Source organism: Ahaetulla prasina, chromosome 2 (genome assembly GCF_028640845.1).
Source record: "Ahaetulla prasina isolate Xishuangbanna chromosome 2, ASM2864084v1, whole genome shotgun sequence".
NCBI lineage: Eukaryota > Metazoa > Chordata > Lepidosauria > Squamata > Colubridae > Ahaetulla > Ahaetulla prasina.
In genome coordinates this window covers 10,446,515-10,469,675 of record NC_080540.1, presented here as the reverse complement: position 1 = coordinate 10,469,675, position 23,161 = coordinate 10,446,515, and the positions used below count along the sequence as shown (strand labels likewise).

Below are 23,161 nucleotides of genomic sequence, written 5' to 3'. Positions count from 1 at the left end.
ATATAGAAATTAGCTAGCAATATATAAAATGTATGTGTATATAGTTGATTAAAAGATAAAATAGATATTACCAAAGATGCCGGTATCGGAAAGCTGTAAAAATGTAACAACGATTTTAAAGATGTAAATGCTGAATAAAAGTTATTTTAAAAATAAAAATTAAAAAAAGCACGTGTATTAACATGACACCAAGGAAAGAAAGGAAAATTGATTAAATATAAATTTACTATTTTAAAGTTTAGAAATTTCACACGTTTAAATTCAAAGTAGGAGCTTAAGACTCGGGCCGAAAGAGCCCCTTGGATCCACCACACACCAGTCCTCAAAGAGATCACGTGCAACGTGACCTACTAAAAAAATTGTCTCCGGTTTTTTTTGAATTGTGTACAATTTTTTTTCTCACATCTCCCCACCAAGTGGGGTAGGGACCATAAAAGTATCAGTCTCTTGGTGCTGCTCTCACTCCTCAGCCGTCAAAGGCTAACAAGGACGCATCTCTAAGCAAAGGATATTGCAGCAGGAGTTGCGAATAAACCACGAGGTCATGTGCACAAAACCACAATACTTTTTTCTCCTCAATATTCCTACAGCTCTTCTCCATGAAGTCACCTGCAGGGCAGAACAGCCTTTACTTCTGAAATTTTACACCGCTTTTGTCACTGCCCCAAAGTCCCCCGAAATATTTGCTATTCATATGGTTTCTTCCACTTGAGTGCCTCATTCTTGACACAATCTGAAGAGACATGCTTGGTGCAGTGAATTCCTGGAGCTGTTAGGAAAAAATGAAGGTTGAAACCCCTCTACTTCTCCTCTCGCTTTCTCCTTATATGAGGAGCCACAATCAATTAACTATAATCCGAGTGCTCCAATCCCCAAGAGGTGCTAGCTGGGGAATTCTGGGGCCGAAAATCTCGGAGGCACCCAGGGAGAAAAAGGCTGGGACTCTGTAGGTGGCATTTCTATCATCTCCCATGGTAAAAATACAAAGACCACTCCCAAAAAGATTTTTACATAATTGCACAATTTCTGCAAAAATAAATATTCAGCAACTTCTTATCCTTAAGGCCAGATGGCCACTATCTTTCCTCCTTCCCATCTAATACCACAACGTATTTCCCTACAAAAAATCAGGCAAATTCTTTGTAATTGAATTAGTCAGTTTCTCAGCTGGACTTACAAAGGGACTTTAGAAATGAAATTCAGGCCTTCTCTATACTCATCACTTTGGGCTGCATGTGGATTTTCTTGTGTGCAATAAGGGTGGAATATTTCCTGAAGCACCGATCACACACAGGGCACTCGAATGGTTTCTCCTGTGTGTATAAGCACATGATTTATAAGGTTAGACCTACTACTGAGATCTTTCCCACAGTCTGGACACTCATAAGGTTTCTCTCCTGTGTGAGTCCTCTGATGTCTCACAAGGTGGGAACTCTGACTAAAACTTTTCCCACAATAAGGACATTCAAAGGGTTTCTCTCCTGTGTGAACCCTCTGGTGTTTCACCAGTCTGGAATTGTTACTGAAACTTTTCTCACAATCAGGACATTCAAAGGATTTCTTTCCTGTGTGAACCCCCTGGTGTCTCATGAGGTCTGAATTCTGATTGAAACTTTTCTCACAATCAGGACATTTAAAGGGTTTCTCTCCTGTGTGAATCCTCTGGTGTCTCATGAGATCTGAATTCTGACTGAAACTTTTCCCACAATCAGGACATTCAAACGGTTTCTCTCCTGTATGAGTGCTCTGGTGTGAAACGAGATGAGAATTTTGAATGAAACTTTTCCCACAATCAGGACATTCAAAGGGTTTCTCTCCTGTATGAATCCTCTGATGGCATATGAGGTAGGAATTTCTAATGAAACTTTTCCCGCAATCACCACATTCAAACGGTTTCTCTTCTCTGTGATTCCTTCTGTGTGTCATCAGGTAGGAATTCTGACTGAAACTTTTGCCACAATCAGGACATTTAAAGGGTTTCTCTCTTGTGTGAGTCCTCTGGTGTCTCAGGAGCAGGGAACTCTGAGAAAAACGTTTTCCACAATCAGAACATTCAAAGGGTTTCTCTCCTGTGTGAATCCTCTGGTGGCTAATGAGGCTAGAATTTATAATGAAACTTTTCCCACAATCAGAACATTCAAAGGGTTTCTCTCCTGTGTGAGTCCTCTGGTGTATCACCAGGCTGGAATTCTTACTGAAACTTTTACCACAATCGGGACATTCAAAGGGTTTCTCTCCTGTGTGAGTCCTCTGGTGTATCACCAGGCTGGAATTGGTACTGAAACCTTTCTCACAATAAGGGCATTCAAAGGGTTTCTCACCTGTGTGAGTCCTCTGGTGTATCACCAGGCTGGAATTGGTACTGAAACCTTTCTCACAATAAGGACATTCAAAGGGTTTCTCTCCTGTGTGAATCCTCTGGTGGCCAATGAGGTAGGAATTTCTAATGAAACTTTTCCCACAATCACCACATTCAAATGGTTTCTCTCCTGTATGGCTCCTCTGGTGTGTCACCAGGTTGGAATTGTTACTAAAACTTTTACCACAATCAGGACATTCAAAGGGTTTCTCTCCTGTGTGAGTCCTCTGGTGTATCACCAGGCTAGAATTGGTACTGAAACTTTTCTGACAATCAGGACACTGAAAAGGTTTCTCTCCTGTGTGAATCCTCTGGTGTCTAACCAGGCTGGAATTGGTACTGAAATTTTTCTCACAATCAGGACATTCAAAGGGTTTCTCGCCTGTGTGAGTTCTCTGGTGTATTACAAGGCTGGAATTCTTACTGAAACTTTTCCCACAAACAGGACATTCAAACGGTTTCTCTCCTGTGTGAGTTCTCTGGTGTGCAATGAGGTGAGAATTCCGACTGAAACTATTCCCACACTCAAGACATTTACAGGGTTTCTCGCCAGTATGAATCCTCTGGTGACTAATGAGGTTGGAATTTCTACTGAAATTTTTCCCACAAACAGGACATTCAAACAGTTTCTCTCCTGTGTGAGTCCTCTGATGTATCATCACATTGCCGTGCTCGCTAAAGTATTTTCTCATTGGGAGCACTAGTAAGGCTTCTCTCCTGTGAGGATCCTTCCACGAACAAAGGTTTTGCCACATTCAGAGTATTTGTATGGCTTTTCTCTAGTTTGGATCCTCTCAAGCATAATCAGCCATGAGTTGCAAGGTGCATCTTTCCTACAATAGGCAGGAGTATGGAACTTTTTCACAATAATAGATGATCCCTTGTTTAATGGTGCTTTGATTTAGAGGTGATTTTCTTCCTCCTGGACTGAGGCCTGCAAAACTGTCTTCCCTAAGTGGCTTTTCAGTTGACCTTTTCCTCCCCACTGACTTCCCTCTTTTGCTCAATGGAAAAATAATCAGCCTTGACTTTTCATGTAATGTATGCTTGAGTTTTGCACAGTCTGCTTTTTCCCCGATAGAAATCTCTTCTTTCTCTCTCACCTGGCTAGGAAAATTGTGTAGCTTTCTGAAGGAAATTAAAAATACTTTGATTTCCTGACTGATTCATTTTCCTTTTCAATGTTGCTTGTTATCCTCAGTTGTCCAGAGTGCTCTTATTGCCATCCTCTTTGTCTATAAGATTCAAATAAAAATGTATCTTTAATTGTGCATCGAATAGTTGCAGATCATGAAAAAAAAAGAAAAAAAGCTTACATTACAATGGAAAAGCAAACATGCCACATTGCTACAATAATCTCATATTAATCATGATTCATTTGACACATGGAAGACTATCCAGATCCAAGTTCAAATATCCATTCAGTGATGACATTCACTTGTTGACCGGGTGAATCAACAAATTCTTAGCAGTGCAAAGGGTTGTTTTCAAATACACTCCAGTGAAAAAGAAAATACACCCTCTTTCATTTCTATGGTTTTACTCATCAGGACATAATAAATATCATTGCAACAGAACAGAATAACAGAATTGGACGGGACCTTGGAGGTCTTCTAGTCCATCCCCTGTTCAGGCAGGAGACCCTATTCCATCCAGAACAAATGGCTGTCCAATCTCCTCTTAAAACCCTCCAGTGACGGAGCAGCCACAACCTCTGGAGGGAAGCCATTCCCAAAGAATCAACTTTAATTTAAAAGAGACTTTTTCAATCTTCCCACCAGCAGAAAATTGCAGCCACCAGTTTCACAGCCTGCAGCCCCAGTGGGCTTCCATTTGGGGAGGGAAGGAACCTGCAGCAGCAGCAGCTGACCTGCTTCAGCCCAGTTGCTTCTCTGCTTCCAGGCCGTGGAGGGAACCGAACAGCCCGACTTGCTCCCGGACTCTCCTCCCACCTGCTGCCCTCAACTCACCCGCCAGCTGCTGCTTCGACCCTCGCAAGAGCAGAAAAGCCGCTCTGCCCACCACCTTCCTCCCATGAGCGATCCGGAAGAGGAAGTTCCTCTGCGCTTCGCATCTCCTCCCTTCCTTTCTAGCAATGCAGTACTCGATGGTTTAAGCGCAAGCCGATCGTAGATGGTTTTCTAGGCACAGATGTTGCCTGACCGCCATCTAGCGACAGGAGGTGGAAAAGCACGCTTGTCCAATCTCCATTAAGGCGTTTGGAAGATGTTCCCACTGATTACATGGCAGTAGGTCCTTTTCTTTTTTTTTCTTTTTTTTTCTTTTGTCACAACAGTATACACAAGCATCAACATAAAACAACAACACATCACAGAAGCATATATATGAGCAAAAGTATGCAATAACTATATTAATTTGATATAATGAAAAGAACAGGAACGATAGGCACTTTTGTGCTCTTATGCACACCCCTTATAGTCCTCTTAGGAATCGGGTGAGGTCAATAGTAGAAAGTTTTTTGTTAAAGCTTTTGGGATTTTGAGAAGAAACCACAGAGTCAGGTAGTGTATTCCAAACATTAACAATTCTGTTATTGAAGTCATATTTCCTGCAGTCAAGATTGGAGCGGTTAACAATAAGTTTAAATCTATTGTTTGCTCTTGTATTATTGCAATTGATTTTGATTGATTGATTTTCGACTCCTAGCAACCGACCTTTGCAACTCAGCCAAGTGAAATAATGAAACGTGACACTATTTAGCTTTGTTTTTGGAGCCTTTGGGTCAGTCTTGATGCCTGGCCTTGCAGTTTCCTTGGCAAGGGTTTTTGGAAGGGGTTTCCCCCCTTTCCTGCTTCCTAGACCTGAGAGGACTGGCCAAAGTTTTGCCCTTCAGGTGGGACTGGAACTGAGCGTTTCTCTGTCTCTAACCTGGTGCCTTCACCCATACACCAAAATGGATCTTCTTCCTCCCCACAAAATATACCCACCGATCTGTTCCGGCTGCTCCAACAGCAAATTCAAGAAGGCAGCTTTCGAGATCACTCACTCACTCAATCAGCCACTCACTCAATTAATCAGAATAGAGCTGGGAGGGACCTTGGAGGTCTTCTAGTCTGGCCCCCTGCTCAAGCAGGAGACCCTGTAGCATTTCAGAGAAGTGACTGTCCAGTCTGTTTTTAAAAACCTCCAGGGATGAAGCACCCAGAACCCCTGAAGACAAACTGTTCCAGTGGTTTATTGTTCTCACTGTTGGGAAATTTTAATCCCATCAGCTGGAGCTGAAGGTGTTTTGTTTGTGAATAGGCTGACCTGGATTTCTTAATTGGCATAAAACAGCCACCTCTAAAGACTTCAGGCATCTGCTAGAAGTTGTTGTGGGTTCTTTCTGCCTTTGTTAAGATTTTTTTTTTCTCCTTTGGGGAAATATTATATTTTGAGTCTTTTAATATTCTCCAAAATATTTCATTCTCGGGGTGGGGGTGGAGTTCGTGATTACTTCTCACACTGACACTTACCCACACCAATTTACAATATCTGTTCTAACTGAGGTCATTAAGCAAATCCACCTTGTTTTGTTCAGTGCAATGTACCATGAGTGTGACTTACAACTTCCTGTCAATGTTGTTTGTTGGAAGCCGATTGTGAAGGTTCCAAATGGCGATTCCATGCCTGTGGGACACCACAAGTATCGTAACTGAAAGCCAGTTTGGCCCCAAAATAATTGTGATGGCCACAACTTTGGGGAACACTTGTAAGTCTACTTTTTCAGCACCATTGTAAGTGGTGGGCGAGGACTGTCTATAAATCTGAACATGGATGATGCACCACTAGGAAATCTTGTGTTTGTTTGTTTGCTAGGGACAGAAATTTAAAAAAATCACAGAAGGTAGCAGTGGCATTATCAGTTCTCTATTGTTTCCAAGAAAAGCAAATGTCCATAAGATCACAACAAGGTAACCCTAATATGAAGGAGAACCAGTTTTAAACCATACAGCACCACCAATGGAATAAAATCTGGGAAGTGAATAAGTAGTGTAGTAGAAAGTTAGCATCCACTCCTCTAGAAGAATGAAATATTTTGAGAAATATTAAAAAGGCAGAATATTATACTTCCCTGGAGGGAGAAAGCAGTCCCCACCTTCCTTAATAGCCCACAGCAGATGTCAACACTTAAGAGAGAAAGAGATAAATAGCTCTATTCATAAGCAAATACTGTCAACCATGAAGTTGATCTTGCTAAAGCCATTTTGAGGCTTCAGTGCTGCCATATTTGAGCAAAGGATAGGGAGGGGGGGATTAGAGATAGCTGGGATAGTGTAGTCATAATATAATACTTTCTCCTGGGAACCAAGGACATTCTCACACCTGGGCAGATGAAGGAGGAGTGATATCACCAGACCAGCAGACCCTGCAGTGATTGGGCCATTTGACTGATTGTTTGAGGTTTACTTTTAATTAGGTGAAAACCACGGTACTTTTCAGAGTTGGTTTTTACCAGATATGTGCCAATTTGATATTTCCAATAAAGCTATTCTTTGAGGATTTCACCAGCCTCGGAGTTTTGCTTGCGATGGATCTATTACTTGAACTCTTACTATTACTCCCTGGCTGGGGAATAAATAGAAGCAAAAGGGGAGTGACATTGTGGGAAACAACTGTTCGGATTTATTTAGGAAGATTGGTTCATGGTGATTCATGTCTCAGAGACTGCTTTGATTTACAGCTTTGTGGCTAGAAGCTCCTGGCCCAGCAATTATCCAGGGACTGATAAGGTCTGTACTTCATTTAACCCCTGGAAGGATTATTGACTGGACTTTTCTGTGTGGGAATGCCATGAATTCACAGTAATTAAATAAAGAAGTTTTTTTCAGGACAAGAGGTTCTGTTTCTTGGTTTTGCTAAGGCTGGGTCAGAACACCTTTCATGCTAGCCCGTCTTTGAGGGTTAGGGTGTCTTTGTTGTCATTGAACCACGGACCTTCAGGGAGAGCCGTTTTCATGCTTTTTGTCATTGGGTCTTCACCAGAGGTGTCCCAACGTCTGTTTTGACCTCAGATGGTGGCTTGGGTTGCCGGCTGGGAGGGAGGAGGAGATGGCATGGATTACTTCCTCACAATGGCTGTTGAACTGTGGTTTTCTGGACAAGGCATCAATGAGTAGGTTCCCCCACCCCCGGAGGTACTGTATTTTTCGGACTATAAGATGCACATTCCCCCCCCCTCAAAAGTGGGTGGAAATATTGGTGCATTGGTTTCAGAAAAAAAATTGTCATGTAATTTACAACTTCTCCACTGCAAAAACATATGGACTACAAATCTTGATCAAGGCAAAGCAATAGATGCAATTTACATAGACTTCTGTAAAGCTTTTGACTCAGTAGTACATGATAAACTTCTCCTAAAACTAAAATCCTACGGCATTTTATTTATTTATTTATTTTATTTTATTTATTTTGTCACAACAATATATATAAGCATCACACAAAAAGATTATATAGCATATAAACATATATATGAGGAAATATTAGGAGGTATAAGCATATATACATATATATAAGAAGAAGAAAAAACAAAAAAAAAACCAATAGGACAGGAACGGTAGGCACGTTTGTGCTCTTATGCACGCCCCTTATGGTCCTCTTAGGAATGGGGTGAGGTCAATAATAGAAAGTTTTTGGTTAAAGCTTTTGGGATTATGGGAAGAGACTGGTCCTGAGTCCTGAATCCTGAGTCATCTCAGATGATGATGAGATGATGGCATCTCAGGACTCCTCCACAATTGGATAACAGCTTTTAGAATAGAATAGAATTTTTTTTCTTTCCTGTCAAACAGACAACAAGTGGTCAAAATTGGCAGTGCTCTATCAAATCCTGTTCCTGTCAAAAGTGGCGTTCCCCAAGGCAGCGTTCTTGGATCAACACTCTTCATATTATACATTAATGATCTCTGTGACCATATTACAAGTAATTGTGTTCTCTTTGCTGACGATGTCAAACTATTGAACACCACCAACAATACAGCTACCCTTCAAAAAGACCTTGACTTTGTATCTGAATGGTCTAAAACTTGGCAACTCCAAATCTCAACCAGCAAATGCTCAGTCTTACATATTGGATAAAGAACATAAACACTAAATACATGATGGACATTACGTTACAGATGACCCCCACCCTGTTAAAGATCTTGGAGTTTTCATATCAAATGATCTAAGTGCCAAAGCCCACTGCAACTACATCACAAAAAAAGCTTTAAGAGTTGTAAACCTAATCTTGCGTAGCTTCTTCTCCAAAAACACTACACTATTAACCAGAGCATATAAAACATTTGCTAGACCAATTTTTGAATACAGCTCGCCTGTCTGGAACCCATACCACATTTCTGACATCAATACAATTGAACATGTCCAGAAATATTTTACAAGAAGAGTTCTCCACTCCTCTGAATACAACAAAATACCTTATGCCACCAGACTTGAAATCCTGGGTTTAGAAAATTTAGAACTACGCCACCTTCGACATGACCTGAGTTTAACTCATAGAATCATCTATTACAATGTTCTTCCTGTCAAAGACTATTTCAGCTTCAATTGCAACAAAACACAAGCACACAATAGATTTAAGCTTAATGTTAACCGCTCCAATCTTGATTGTAGAAAATATGAACTTCAGTAACAGAGTTGTTAATACTTGGAATGCACTACCTGACTCTGTGATCTCTTCCCAAAATCCCCAAAGCTTCAACCAAAAACTGTCTACTATTGACCTCACCCCATTCCTAAGAGGTCTGTAAGGGGCGTGCATAAGAGCACAAGCATGCCTACCGTTCCTGTCCTATTGTTTCCTTTCGTTATATCCAATTAATATAGTTATTATATACTCATGCTTATATATATATGCTTATGTATTGTTTAGTTACTTCATGCTTATGCTTATATATACTGTGTGACAAAATAAATAAATAAAAATTAAAAATAAAATCTTATAGACCGAATACAGACCTGTTTTTGGCCTCCTGAAACACCCCCACCCCCACGCATCCAATTTTAGCCAAAAATGGAAAGCACAGAGGGTTTGGGAGGCCTGCAGAGTGCTCATGGGGGCTGGGGAAGGCAAAAACAGGATGCGTGAGGGGTTTGGGAAGCCAAAAATGGGCCTGTTTTTCACAAAAACAGGATGCGCAGTGGATTTGGGAGGCCTGCAGAGTGCTCCTAGTGGCCGGGGAGGGCAAAAATCTGATGTGCGGAGGCCAAAAACTATTTTTTCTTGTTTTCTTCTTCGAAATCTAGGTGCATCTTATACTCTGGTGCTTCTTATAGTCTGAAAAATACGGTATTTTAATTTGAAGTGAAAAAGTTTGAAGTACTATGCCCGGATGACTTGCTTGGGGGAGAGTTTTTGGGGAGTTTTTAGTGCTTCTAGGTTTTTGTGGTCAGTCCAAACCTCAAACGTTATTCAGTTCCCCTCTAGGAAGTGTCACCATGTGAGGAGGCCCATCAGACTGCATAGGCTTCTTTCTCCCACACTGCCCACCATCTCTCCGTATCGCTGAGCTTCTTGAAAGTGTAAGCACAGGGTTATAGGTGGCCTTTGTCGTTGGCTTGTGGCTGGACCACCACTACAGCCACATCACTGGCATCTGCCTGGACCACAAATGGTTGTTCGGGGTCAGGGTGCTTGACTGACTCCTCAGCAAACAAGTTTTTCATCTATTCTAAAGCACATTGGCAGTCCAGGGACCATGCCAGCGGCTGGCTAGGTCATGGTTTAGGGGTCCACACACCACCACCACCCCCGTATTCAATAATTCCATTGGCTCATTTTTAAGTGATTGTCCACTAGGACTCCAAGATCCCTTTCACAGTTACTGACATTAAGCCAAGTTTCATCTAGTTTGACTATTCAATTCTTTTTTCTTGTCTAAGTGTAAAACTTTATTTTTACCTGTGTGTAATATTATTTTCTTAAATAGGGGCCACTGTTCAAGTCTATCAAGTCTATCTTTTTGGATCTTGACCTTACCTTCTGGGGTGTTGGAAATTCCTGCCAGCTTAGTGTCATCTGCAAATTTGATGAGGTCACCTTCTATCCCCTTGTCTAGTTTGTTTATGAAGGTTTTGATGAGTACTGAGGCTAAAATGCAGTCTGGGGTGCGCCACTGCTTACTTCCTTCAATGTGGGTTTAGTTCCATTGAGGACTACCCATTGAGTATAGTTTGACAGCCAGTTAGAAACCCATTTTGTGGTGGTGCTGGCTATCCCACATTTTTCTAGCTTGCCAAGAAATAGGTTGTGATCTAATGCTTTCCTGAAATCTAAGTATACTATGTCCACAGCATTTCTCTGGTCCACTAATTTAGTCACTTTGTCAAAGAATGAAATAAGGTTATTTTTAGCATGAGCTGTTTTTGACCAACCCATGTTGGCTACTGGTTATATAACTTTGTTTGCTTCTAGGTGTTCACAGATTTGTTGCCTGATTACATGATGTTACCAGTTATTAATGTCAGGTAGATTTCTCTGTAATTTCCTGGATCTATTTTTTTACCTGTTTTGAAGATGGGAACAACATCAGCTCTTTTCCAGTCCTCAGTTATTGTCCTGAACTTACAACTATAACTCAGTCCAAAAGCTATGTTGTTAAGTGAGAAATTTGTTAAGTGAGCCTTGCCCCATTTTGTGACTTTCCTTGCCACATTTGTTAAGTGAATCATTGCAGTTGTTAAATTAGTAACACTGTTGTTAAGTGAATCTGGTTTCCCCATTGACTTTGCTTGTCAGCAGGTCACAAAAGGGGAACACATGACTCTGGAACACTGGATTATAAATTATAAACTCAGATTATAAATCATAATAATATTATAATAAAATAAAATATAATATAATATAATATATATAATATAATATATAATATTATATATATTTGTTTTCTGAGGTTTTCGCGGGTGTTTGTATGTAGGTCTTTGGTTATTCGGGTTTTCTCCCGCGTAAAATTGGAAGTGTCTTGGCGACGTTTCGACGAAGTCTCATTCGTCATCTTCAGGCTTCAGCTTCGTGCTTCTGGGAGCAATGTGTGACTGCAGCTGTTTCTTCCTTTTTAAAGGAAGTCACACATTGCTCCCAGAAGCACTGAAGCCTGAAGATGACGAATGAGACTTCGCCGAAACGTCGCCAAGACACTTCCAATTTTACGCCGGAGAAAACCCAATAATCAAAGACCTATATATATATATATATATATATATATATATATATATATATATATATATATATATATATATATATATATATATATATATATATATATATATATATATATATATATATAGTATATATAATAATATAATAATATAATATAATAATAATAATCATTATAAATTATAAATTATAAATCAGATTATAAATCTAAGTCAGTTGTCAAGCATCTGAATGTAAATCGCTACAACGGTCATAAGTTGCTTTTTTCACTGTCATTGTAACTTCGGTCACTAAATGAACTACTGTAACTCTAGGAATACCTATAGTTCTCCCGTGCTCCAAGGACTCTGAAACATGTTACAATGGTTTTCAAATCATGTTTGCTAATTCTTTCACAACTTCCAAACAGTGATTTGAATTGGCCTAGAGCTGACAGGTATTCTCTAACCTTATTTTTGCATATTCTAATTTGCATTCTTAACCTGTCAGTTACAGTTCTGTTTTTGATAAATTGAGTCATGTTTTCTTTTGGGGTGAAAACACATGCAAAGTATCTTCTTTTTACCTTCTCCCCCCTTCTTATATTCCTGTGAATTAGGGTGGTGTCTACGTCTCTTCTGTAATAGGATCCACGTGTTGCCGACTTAGGAGATATTTTTCCCTCACCTCTTTAGTAATGGAGTCTCCCAAGGCATTTTCTTTAGTCTGTGCACTGGGGGCCTCTGGGCATAGGAAAAGGGTGGGTGACAGTGCTGGGATAGAAGCAGGGAGATAAAGTTTGTGTTCTCCATTCAGTCAGGGAAAGTCCTCAGTGATTATCTAGACCAGGGGTCAGCAACCTGCTGCTCCGGAGCCGCATGTGGGTCTTTGGCCCCTTTGCTGTGGCTCCCTGTCAGGTGATCCCACCACTGGCTGGCCTCTCCCCCTCCCCTCCCAGTCACTTCTCGCCTGGACTGAGAAGGTAAGGGCGATGGTGGGGGATGGAGAAGTGGCCAGGGCAGAGACAGAGAGATACAGAGAGAGGGGGAGATAAAGAGACAGAGAGATACAGAGAAAGTGGGGGGGGGAGGGGAGAGATATGTCAAAAGGATTTTGTGGTTCCCGGTGTTTAACAACTAGTTCTCTGCCCTAATGACCGGCTGAGTAGGTATGGCTAGAGGTCATGTGACTGGTGGAAGTAAGTGACATTGAGTTGGCCACACCCACTCAGGTTTTGTGGCTCCTGGTGTTTTCTTTTCTGTAGGAAACGGGTCCAAATTGTTCTTTGGGTATTTAAGGTTGCAGGCCTCAACCCAAGAGCCAAAACAGGACAAAAGCCATTAAGCCACAATAGGAATTGCCCAACACCCTTTCAGAACACAAACCCCTTCATTGCATCACCCTCAGAAACGTCAACCAAACTTAGCTCAGACAAACACCTAGGATTTGTACTTTGCCTATAGAGCCAGCTGACCCCTACATGGCCCCATGGGAGTCTGACCATAGCCAATAGAATACATGTTCTTGCACAGGAACAGGAAGTTCAAGTGCAACACCTAAAGAAGGTATAAAAACCCCTCCCTCTCAACTCCATGTGGTCAGCTGCCAAGAACCCATGTTCTGGTTACACTGGTTTTATTACTGCCCCAAACTCCCCCCGATATATTTGCTGTTCATATGGTTTCTTCCACTTGCGTGCCTCATTCTTGACACAATCTGAACAGACATGCTTGGTGCACTGAATTCCTGGAATTGTTTGGAAAAGATAAACTTGGAAACCCCTCTACTTCTTGTCTCCTCTCGCTTTCTCCTTATATGAGGAGCCCTAATCTCTAACTATAGTCTGAGCGCTCCAATCCCCAAGAGATGCTGGCTGGGGAATTCTGGGGCTGAAAATCTCAGAGGTACCCAGGGACAAAAAGGCTGGGACTCTGTAGGTGACATTTCTATCATCTACCATGGTAAAAATGCAACAAATACTCCAAAAAGATTTTTATAATTTCTACAAAAATGAATACAGGTAATCCCCGGGTTACGAGCGTTCCCTTAGCGAATGTTCAAAGTTACGCGATAAGCGCCCCCTAGCATTTACAAACAAACCCAAAATTATGAATACTGGAGCACCACGGTTGTTGTTCACCCTTACGAACGACCACAACATCCAACCCTATTCTGCCCTCCCCCAAGCCGGGTGTTCACTTTGCCTGTGGAGAGTGACTTACCTTGCAAAGATCTCTCTGTTGTGCTTTCTTTGCCTGCATTCACAGATGAAAGAGGCCTAACCGTTGTGACCCAGACCCAAGTAGGTAGCAACAAACTCAGTCCGTGGAAAAATAAACTTTATTCGAACAGCTGGGAATTACTTCACTGCCAGCGTCATTCAACTCAAAGTAAAACAAATGCCACCCAAACACAAATTCTTCAGTTATCACAAACCTTAGTCCAATTAGGCAAACAGCCAAAGGCCCTTCCTAGCAAATGTCCAGAAGCCACAAAAAACAGATATAAATGAAGCAGAGGACACAGCTACAACGTTGTTTTCCGGCAAGCTGAACCACCGGTGCTGGTCTGTTATTAAGCCTTATGGGAGGGGCCAATCATCTCTTGGCCGTACTCCAGAGTTGTCATCTCTGCTTGAGCTGCTCTTGCCTTTTGGCAGCTCTTCTCATGCATGCATTAGGAACAGGCTCCTCCTGTTCCTCTTCCTCACTGATATTAGTCTCTGGAGGCTCTGGAGTCCGCACCTCACTTCCCGATGGCCCTGGACTCACCTCAGCCTCCTCGCTGTCCGACTCCATTGCCAGCTGCATAAGCTGCTAACGGACCACAACACTAACATACCGCAAGATCATGCAAGGTCAGTAGTCCGAGATCTTGTGTAATCTCACACTTCAGGCCTCTATTCTCTGAGAATTGAGACATGGATGTTTGCAAACAGAGGGAAGGCTTTGGTCCTTCAGGCCTTCCCTCCGTTTGCCTTTTTCTTGCCAAAGCCTTCAGGGAGATTGCGTTCCTGTAGGATTCAGCAGCCCTTTGAAAAAAGCCTTTGTTGGCACCAGCGGAGCTTGGGTAGAACAGATGCACCCCTCCAAAGCCCTGTCCCTACAGGCAAAGGCTTTTTGCAAAGGGCTGCTGTAAGCCAAAGCTTACAGGAATGCAATCCTCAAGTGATTTGCCAACAAGAAAGCAACCCTGAGAAGTCGTGCACAGCCACTTGGGGCTGCTTTCTTGGTACCAGAGGCCTCATCAAGTTGATTTTGAGTGAGATAGCAACGAATGCGTAGGCAAAAGCAGGGAGTGATGTTGTTCAATGAACGAGATTCACTCCCATGAATTCTCGAGTAATGGATGGAATGAGCAGGCTCCATTACATTCGCAACTCGTGGATTTCCTGTATCCAGCAACTTCTGCTGCTGATGGCCAGATAGGCATTTTCAAACTAGCATGTTGCCATTTTTTCCTTCCTCCTTCCCGTCTAATACCATTACATATTTGTCTACAGAAAATTAGGCAAATTCTTTGTAATCAATTTCTCAGCTGGACTTACAGTGGGACTTTAGAAATAAAATTCAAACCTTCTCTACACTCATCACTTGGGGCCTCACGTGGATTTTCTTATGTGCAATAAGGGTGGAATGTTTCCTGAAACACCATCCACACTCGGGACACTCAAATGGTTTCTCCCCTGTGTGTATAAGCATATGATTTAGGAGGCTAGTCCTAATAGTGAAATCTTTCCCACAGTCTGGACACTCATATGGTTTCTCTCCTGTGTGAGTTCGCTGGTGTGTCACCAGGCTGGAACTCTGACTGAAACTTTTCCCACAATCAGGACATTCAAAGGGTTTTTCTCCTGTGTGAATCCTTTGGTGTGTCACCAGGTTGGACTTCCGACTGAAACTTTTCCCACAATCAGGACATTGAAAGGGTTTTTCTCCTGTGTGAGTCCACTGGTGTCTCACCAGGCTGGAATTCCAACTGAAAGTTTTCCCACAATCAGGACATTGAAACGGTCTCTCTCCTCTGTGACTCCTCTGGTGTGTAAGTAGGCTGGAACGCTGACTGAAACTTTTCCTGCAGTCAGGACATTCAAACGGTTTCTCGTCTGTGTAAGTCCTCTGGTGTGAAACGAGGTGAGAATTTTGACTGAAACTATTCCCAGAGTCAGGACATTTAAAGGGTTCCTCACCTGTGTGAATCCTCTGGTGTATCACCAGGCTGGGATTATCACAGAAACATTTCTCACAATCAGGACATTCAAAGGGTTTCTCCTTGGTATGAGTCCATGTTGCCATGCTTGCTAAAGCATTTACTGCATTGGGAACACTTGTAGTGCTTCTCTCCTGTGTGGGTCCTTCCATGAACCACAATGGAGGTGTTCTGATCAAAATTTTTGCCACATTCAGAGTATATATAAAGATTTCCTTCAGTTTGGATCCTCTCAGGCATAATCAGCTGTGATTTGCAAGTTGTATCTTTCCCACAACAGGAACGTCTATGGAGCTTTTCCACAACTCATATTCCTGAGCAGGACAAAAATATGGATGATCCCTTGTTTAGCAGTGCTTTGATTCAAGCCGTTTTCTTCCTCCCAGAGTGAGGCCTGCAACACTGACTGCTGTACATGGCTTTCCAATTGACCTTTTCCTCACCACTGACTTCCAGATATTTCCCTCTTTTGCTCAATGGAAAAATAATCTCCCTTGACTTTTCATGTAATGTATGCTTGAATTCTACTTTTGAACTCTACTTTTCCCAGCTAAAAATCTCTTCCTGATTTTCTCTCGTTTCTCTCTCACTTTGCTGAGGGAGGTGAAGAATTGTATAGGTCTCTGAAGGAAATGGAAAATATTTTGATTTCTGGACTGACTTGCTTTGCTGTTCAATGTTGCTTGTTATCCTCAGTTATCCGGAATACTCTTCATTGCCTTCCTCTTTGTCTATAAAATTCAAATAAAAAGCTATCTTTAATTATGCATAAAATGGTTGCAGAAGATGACAAAAAAAGAAAAACATTTACATTACAATGAAAAAGCAAACATGCCACAATACTCAAAGAAGCTCTTACATTAACCACACATGGAAGACTATCCAGATCCAAGTTTGAATATCCATTCAATGATGAAATTCAATTGTTGACTAGGTCAATCACAAATTCTTAGCAGTGCAAAGGGTTGTTTTCAAATACAGTCAAGTGAAAAAGAAAGTACACCCTCTTTGATTTCTATGGTTTTACTTATCCAGACATAAAAAATGTCTTCGCAACAGAACAGAACAGAATTGGAAAGGACTTTGCAGGTCTTCTAATCCAACCGCTGCTCAAGCAGGAGACCCAATACCAGGTGTGTAAAACTGGCTACACCCACCCCAGCTCCGGAAAGGTAAAAAACATTGCAATACCCCATGATATTGCGTGCAGGTTTGATACCCCTGCCCTATACCATTTTGGACAAGTGGCTATTACATCTCTTCTGAAAAGCCTTAAGTGATGGAGCACCACAACTTCTGAAGGCCAGCCGTTCTGCTGGTTAATTGTTCTCACCATTAGGAAATTTTATCACTGCTTCCATAGTATAAAGAGGCCGAGTAGCAGCCAAGTACTGCTAATAAAGTGCCCTTGATCAGTTGACCATCAGCAAGTGTGACTACATCTAAAAAAGCCGAAGTTGTAGGAGTTTCCTAGTGTCCGGCATTGAGGTGCGTGTTAACGCAATGCCAAAGAGTAAAGATATCAGCGGTGATCTTAGAGAAGCAATCATTGCTGCCCATCAATTTGGAAAGGTTTAAAAGGCCATTTCCAAACAATTTAAAGCCCATCATTCTACAGCAGGGGTGTCAAACTCAATTTCATTTAGGGCGGCATCAGGATTGTGGTTGACTTCAGGGGGCTGGGGAGGGCGGGGCCAGAGTAGGTGTGGGCAGCTCCCACTGCTGCTGTGCTTACTCTCCTTGGCCAGGTTGTTCATGGTATGCGCAGGAGGACAAAGTGTGTGGGTCAGAGGGAGGCCCACTCCATCTCCTTACGAGGAGACCAGGCTTTCTAACCAAAGCATCCTCAGTAGACAGTAGAATAGAATAGAATAGAATAGAATAGAATAGAATAGAATAGAATAGAATAGAATAGAATAGAATAGAATAGAATAGAATTTATTGGCCAAGTGTGATTGGACATACAAGGAATTTGTCTTGGTGCATATGCTCTCAGTGTACATAAAAGAAAAGATACGTTCATCAAGGTACAACATTTACAACACAATTGATGGTCAATATATCAATATAAATCATAAGGATTGCCAGCAACAAGTTATAGTCATACAGTCATAAGTGGAAAGAGAAAGTGCTAAGGCAGGATTTACCTCAGACCTTCACACTCTCTCTCATTATAATTTCATTCCTTCCTTCCTTCCTTCCTTCCTTCCTTCCTTCCTTCCTTCCCTTTTCTCCTTTCTTCTTCCTTTCCCTCTTTCCTTCTTTTTCCTTCCTTGCTCTCTTCCCCTCTTTTTCTTTGTCTTTCCTGTCCCTTCTTGGGTGCTCAAATGCAAAAGGGGGAAACGTTTCTCACCTTGTGATCAAATGCCACTTTTGCTAGTAGTCTGTGGCCGCTTAAAAGACTGAGAACAAACCACACTCAGTTTATCCCATGCTTGCATTTCGTGGGGGGGCGTCCACAGACTACAGTACAGCAAAACTGTCAAAAGGATGGCTCTGATAGCTGATCAGAGCTCCTCTGTCTTTACTGTTTTATTCTTTGCCTCCGAGGAAGGGAAAGGAGATTTGGCTTGGAAATGCTTTTCATGCCGAGAATGGACGTTCCTGGGTGCTATAATATTGCGCAGATTCAGGCACCCATCCTCTTTTGCAGATAGACAGGGACCCAGAAACTTTCATTCTCGGTGCGAAAAGTGTTTACAAGCTCCTGCTCCCCCCCTCCAAAAAACAACAACTATTTTTCACTTAATGAGACCTCGTTGTCCCACTGAGCAAGCTTGCATGCAAATGATGGGGGGGGGGAAGAGAGAGAGATAGCGCAATGCAATCTCTGTGTGTGTGTGTGTGTGTGTGTGTGTGTGAGAGAGAGAGAGAGAGAGCGATCTTCAGTCAGGGCACCTGAGCTGCTGGCAGTGGTGCGGATGGCAGGAGCCACCTGGGCAGCGAGGCGGCCAGGAAGTGGAGCACGAAGCAAGGTGGATGGGTGGGTGCGGAGCTGCCCCCCCCACGCCCCACACTAGCTTACTTGAGTGCCAGCCAGTGCCAGCCAGGCACTGAAGCAGTGCAACAGCTGCCGCAGCGAGACAGAGAGAGAGAGGAGGGGGGCTCTCCAAACTCTGTTTGTGTGTGTGTTTATGAGAGGGAGAGTGCGCGATCCTTGCTTCAGTCAGGGCATTTAAGCTGCTGGCAGAGGCAGCGGGGTGGGGTAGAGCAGGAGCCACCTGAGCAGCCGTTGGTCTCCTCGTCCTCCCCACTCAAGCAGAGGCAGGCTCTACGGGACAGCAGGGCCTCTCATTTCTCCCCCGGCACAGCGGTCGGGGCATTCAAGCTGCTGGCGGCGGTAGCCATGATTGCCCCCTCCCTCCCTGGCCAGCCTGCGCAAAGCAACGCCATTCTCCTCCTCCTCCTCCCCACCCAAGCGGCAGTGGGGTCCACAGGACAGGGTCTCATTCCTACCCCAGCACAGCAAACTCCACCGGGCTGGCCCCGCAGTGCTTCCTCACTCAGTTAAAGGCTTCATTCATCCTTCAATCCTTCAAAGAGTAAGGCTGGGCCATGTAAGTGAGCAGCACACCAGGGCAATGGATAGCATTGGTTCCTGCACCTGACCGATTCCAATTCCATGGCTGGCCTTGCTATTTGACAGGGAGTTTGCCTTATTCCCTGTCCCACAGAGCCCGCTGCCGCTTGGGCGGGGAGGACAAGGAGGAGGAGAGGATTGGCGGGACCTCCAGAGAGTTGTGCATAAAAAAACCACCCACAAACCTCAATGAACTGAAGCAATGTTGTAAAGAAGAATGGGCCAAAATTCCTCCACGATGCTGCAAGAGACTGATAATGTAATACAGAAAAGAATTACTTTAGACTAGACTAGACTAGACTAGAATTTTTTATTGGCCAAGTGTGATTGGCCACACAAGGAATTTGTCTTGCTGCATATGCTCTCAATGTACATAAAAAAAAAAGATACGATCGTCAAGAATTCTAAGGTACAACACTTAATGCTAGTCATAGGGTACAAATAAGCAATCAGGAACCAATCAATATCAACATAAATTGTAAGGATACAAACAACAAAGTTACAGTCATACAGTCATAAGTGGAAGGAGATGGATGATGAGAACAATGAGAAGATTAATAGTAGTGCAGATTTAGTAATAGTTTGACAATGTTGAGGGAATTCTAGAATTCTAATACTTCTACTTATTGCTGCTAAAGGTGGTTCTACAAATTATTGAATCAAAGATTTTTCACACATGACTTCTCCGTTTTGGCTTTCTTTTTATAAAATAAATGATGACCTGATGTAATATGTCATGTGTTGTGGTACATCTGTGGTTGTATTTTACCTACTTTCAAGAACTTCCAAGAACCAACTGATTTTTACTACGTCCTGATATGTAAAATCATAGAAGTCAAGGAGAGTGTACTTTTTTTTCCACGAATATGTAACTGGAAGTCCTGGGGAGAGATTATACATTTGCAGACATATACACTAGGGAAAAATAAAAATACACACACCTACAATATGGAGATAATCCATGCTTTCAAGCCTGATAAACAACTCAAAATGGTTACAGTCAAACCTTCTGTGCTATTGTTAATCAGGAATCTGATTAATTTGATGATTGCTCATCTGTTGAGATGGTGTAGGAAGTTAGCACCCACCCCTCTCCTAGAAGAATGAAATATGAAAATAATGAAAATATTAAAAAGAGCAGAAAATTATATTTCCCTGAATGAGAAATGGAGAAACATGTTTCAAAGACAAAGCAGCTCCCTGCAGCTTCCTGCCTCCCCCCATCTTTGTCAATGGGCCAGAGGCAGAAACTTATTCTCCCCACCTTTGTCAATGGACCATCATCTGCAACACAAAAGGACCCATCTAGCAACAGAAACTCACCACCTGGCACCTGGGAAGATTATATCAATCAGCAAGGCTAGCTAAGACCCCCATCCCCTGGGAGTCTGACAACTGATTAGGGTACTCTTCTTGTGCCCCAGGAAGTCCAAAGCTCAGAGAGGGCATAAAACCAAGGCATGCTCAGCATCTCGGCCCCTTTTCTGTTCAGAAACTCAAACCATGTGATCCTGACCACCATTAAACCATCTTTCCAAGCAGTCTCCATGTTTCCAATGTCTTTTCCCCCATTTGGAACTGAACCCAGATGGATGTTTTTTTCAACAATGGCAAGGCTGAAGTTCAGGCCCCAACAGGCTTCTGAGGCCATGGAAACTTTCACAGGAAACCACTAGCCTGTGGGTTAGGCATGTGATCAAAACCACAAAACATGCTTGACTATTTCTATAATTGTTATAATTTCTATATTTCTATACCTTATCTGTCGTGTGCCAGCTCCCTGTTATGTAATGAAGCAAAAGCAAAGAAACGTATAATTATCTGCCTTGCACTATACTCAGGGTTCCTTCCTTTAGGAGGGATCCATCTTTATTTAGATGAATAAATGCATTGGCTTATCAACACACACACTTGGACTCTGTCTTTTGTTTTACCAAGCCACACCTGTCAATCTGCATGACACTAACTTTGCAGATGTGGGGGCTTTAACTGACCAAATGATGCCTAAAGCCTCTGCAAGATTTGAAGCATCAGTTATGTCCATGGAAGCCATGAGCTCCAGTAAGGGCAGAAAATACTTCCCACAACACCTTTGGTGATATCCCTATTGAAGTAGTCCTCACTTACTGACTACAATTGGGACTAGCATCTGTGTCATTAAGCCACCTGATCAATAGCTATTTTTTTAAAAAGTGCTGCATTAAGCACAGTTGAACCTAGTTAATACACTGATGGGGGCACTAATAGGAAAGCACGGTGCTTGTAAGCTAGAAATGGAAGTAAAACAACCCAGAAAGGACCAGAGGCACATCAGTCCGATCTTGTTGCTCAGAAAACATCAGGTCCATAACAGAATAATTGAGAGGGGGGGACCTTGGAGGTCTTCTAGTCCATCCCCTGTTCTGGCAGGAGATCCTATTCCATCCAGAGGAAATGGCTGTCCAATCTCCCCTTAAAACCCTCCAGTGACGGAGCAGCCACAACCTCTGGAGGGAAGCCATTCCCAAAGAATCAACCTTAATTTAAAAGAGACTTTTTCAATCTTCCCACCAGCAGAAAATTCCAGCCACCAGTTTCACAGCCTGCAGCCCCAGTGGGCTTCCATTTGGTCAGGGAAGGAACCAGCAGGAGCAGCAGCTGACCTGCTTCATCCCAGTTGCTTCTCTGCTTCCAGGCCGTGGAGGGAACCGAACAGCCCGACTTGCTCCCGGACTCTCCTCCCAGCTGCTGCCCTCAACTCACCTGCCAGCTGCTGCTTCGACCCTGGGAAGAGCAGAAAAGCCGCTCTGCACTCCAACTTCCTCCCATGAACCATCCGGAAGAGGAAGTTACTGTTTCCTCGCTACTCTCATCCTTTCTAGCAATGCATACTCAATGGTTTTAACTCCTTTTTTAAGCTCACGCGTAATGGCACTCAAGTGTGGGTGGCTTTCTAGGCAAAGATGTTGCCTGACCGCCATCTAGCGACGGGAGATAGAAAAACACGCTTGTCCAGGCTTCACGAAGACGTTTGGAAGATGTTTTCAGTAATTACATGGCAGCAGGTCCTTCTCGACTCCTAGCAACCGATCTTTGCAACTGAGCCGAGTGAAATAGTGTAAAATTAACGTTACTTACCTTCGTTTTTGGTGCCTTTGGGTCAGTCTTGATGCCTGGGCTTGCAGTTTCCTTGGCAAGGGTTTTTGGAAGAGGTTTCCCCCCTTTCCTGCTTCCTAGACCTCAGAGGATTGGCCAAAGTTTTGCCCTTCAGGTGGGACTGGAACTGAGCATTTCTCTGTCTCTAACCTGGTGCCTTCACCACTACACCAAACTCCAACAGCAAATTCTGGGATGCAGTTTTTAAGATCAATCAATCAATCTGAACAGATCTGGAAGGGACCTTGGAGGTCTTGACTCCAACCCAAGGGTACTATTCAGCAGGTTCTGACAGGTTCTGGAGAACCAGTAGTAGAAATACCATCTCTGGCTGGCCCCAGAGTGGGATGGGAATGGAGATTTTGCAATATCCTTCCCCCAGGAGTGGGTAGGGAAATGGGGATTTTGCAATATTCCTGCCACGCTCACCAAGTCATGCCCACCAAGCCACACCCATAGAACCAGTAGTAAAAAAATTGAATTCTACCACTGCTCCAACCGCTGATCAAGCAGGAGACCCTAAGTTGCTTATCTCCTTCATTAGTTTCCATCCATTGTTCCTTGTCTTCGGGTGCTTTGAAAATAAGTAGACCCCCCTCTTCTTTATGGGAGCCACTCAAATATTGGAATACTGCTATCATGTCTCCCCTTGTCCTTTTCATTAGACTAGACATACCCAATTCCTGTAACCTCATGAAAGGTAAAGATCTTACCTCTTGCTGTGCTACTGGAGTTGGGATGCCCT

General features: G+C 42.8%; 1 protein-coding gene across 1 annotated transcript; it reads right to left on the bottom strand.

Moving 5' to 3' along the window:
* Positions 1–40: 40 nt before the first annotated feature.
* LOC131193521 (zinc finger protein 850-like) lies at positions 41–22,024 on the bottom strand. Its single transcript, XM_058173779.1, has 6 exons — positions 21,924–22,024; positions 20,223–20,376; positions 15,098–16,432; positions 14,381–14,396; positions 5,836–5,854; positions 41–3,046 (listed from the first exon to the last, which is right to left on the bottom strand). Exons 3-6 carry the CDS (start codon positions 15,851–15,853, stop codon positions 1,285–1,287), a joined length of 2,553 nt encoding a protein of 850 aa, XP_058029762.1. The 5' UTR covers positions 15,854–16,432; positions 20,223–20,376; positions 21,924–22,024; the 3' UTR covers positions 41–1,284.
* Between the last annotated feature and the right edge of the window lie 1,137 nt (positions 22,025–23,161).

What these genes read in the sequence shown, in the direction of transcription:
- LOC131193521 (XM_058173779.1), bottom strand. Translation starts at nt 15,853, where the DNA reads ATGGAAGGACCCACACAGGAGAGAAGCACTACAAGTGTTCCCAATGCA.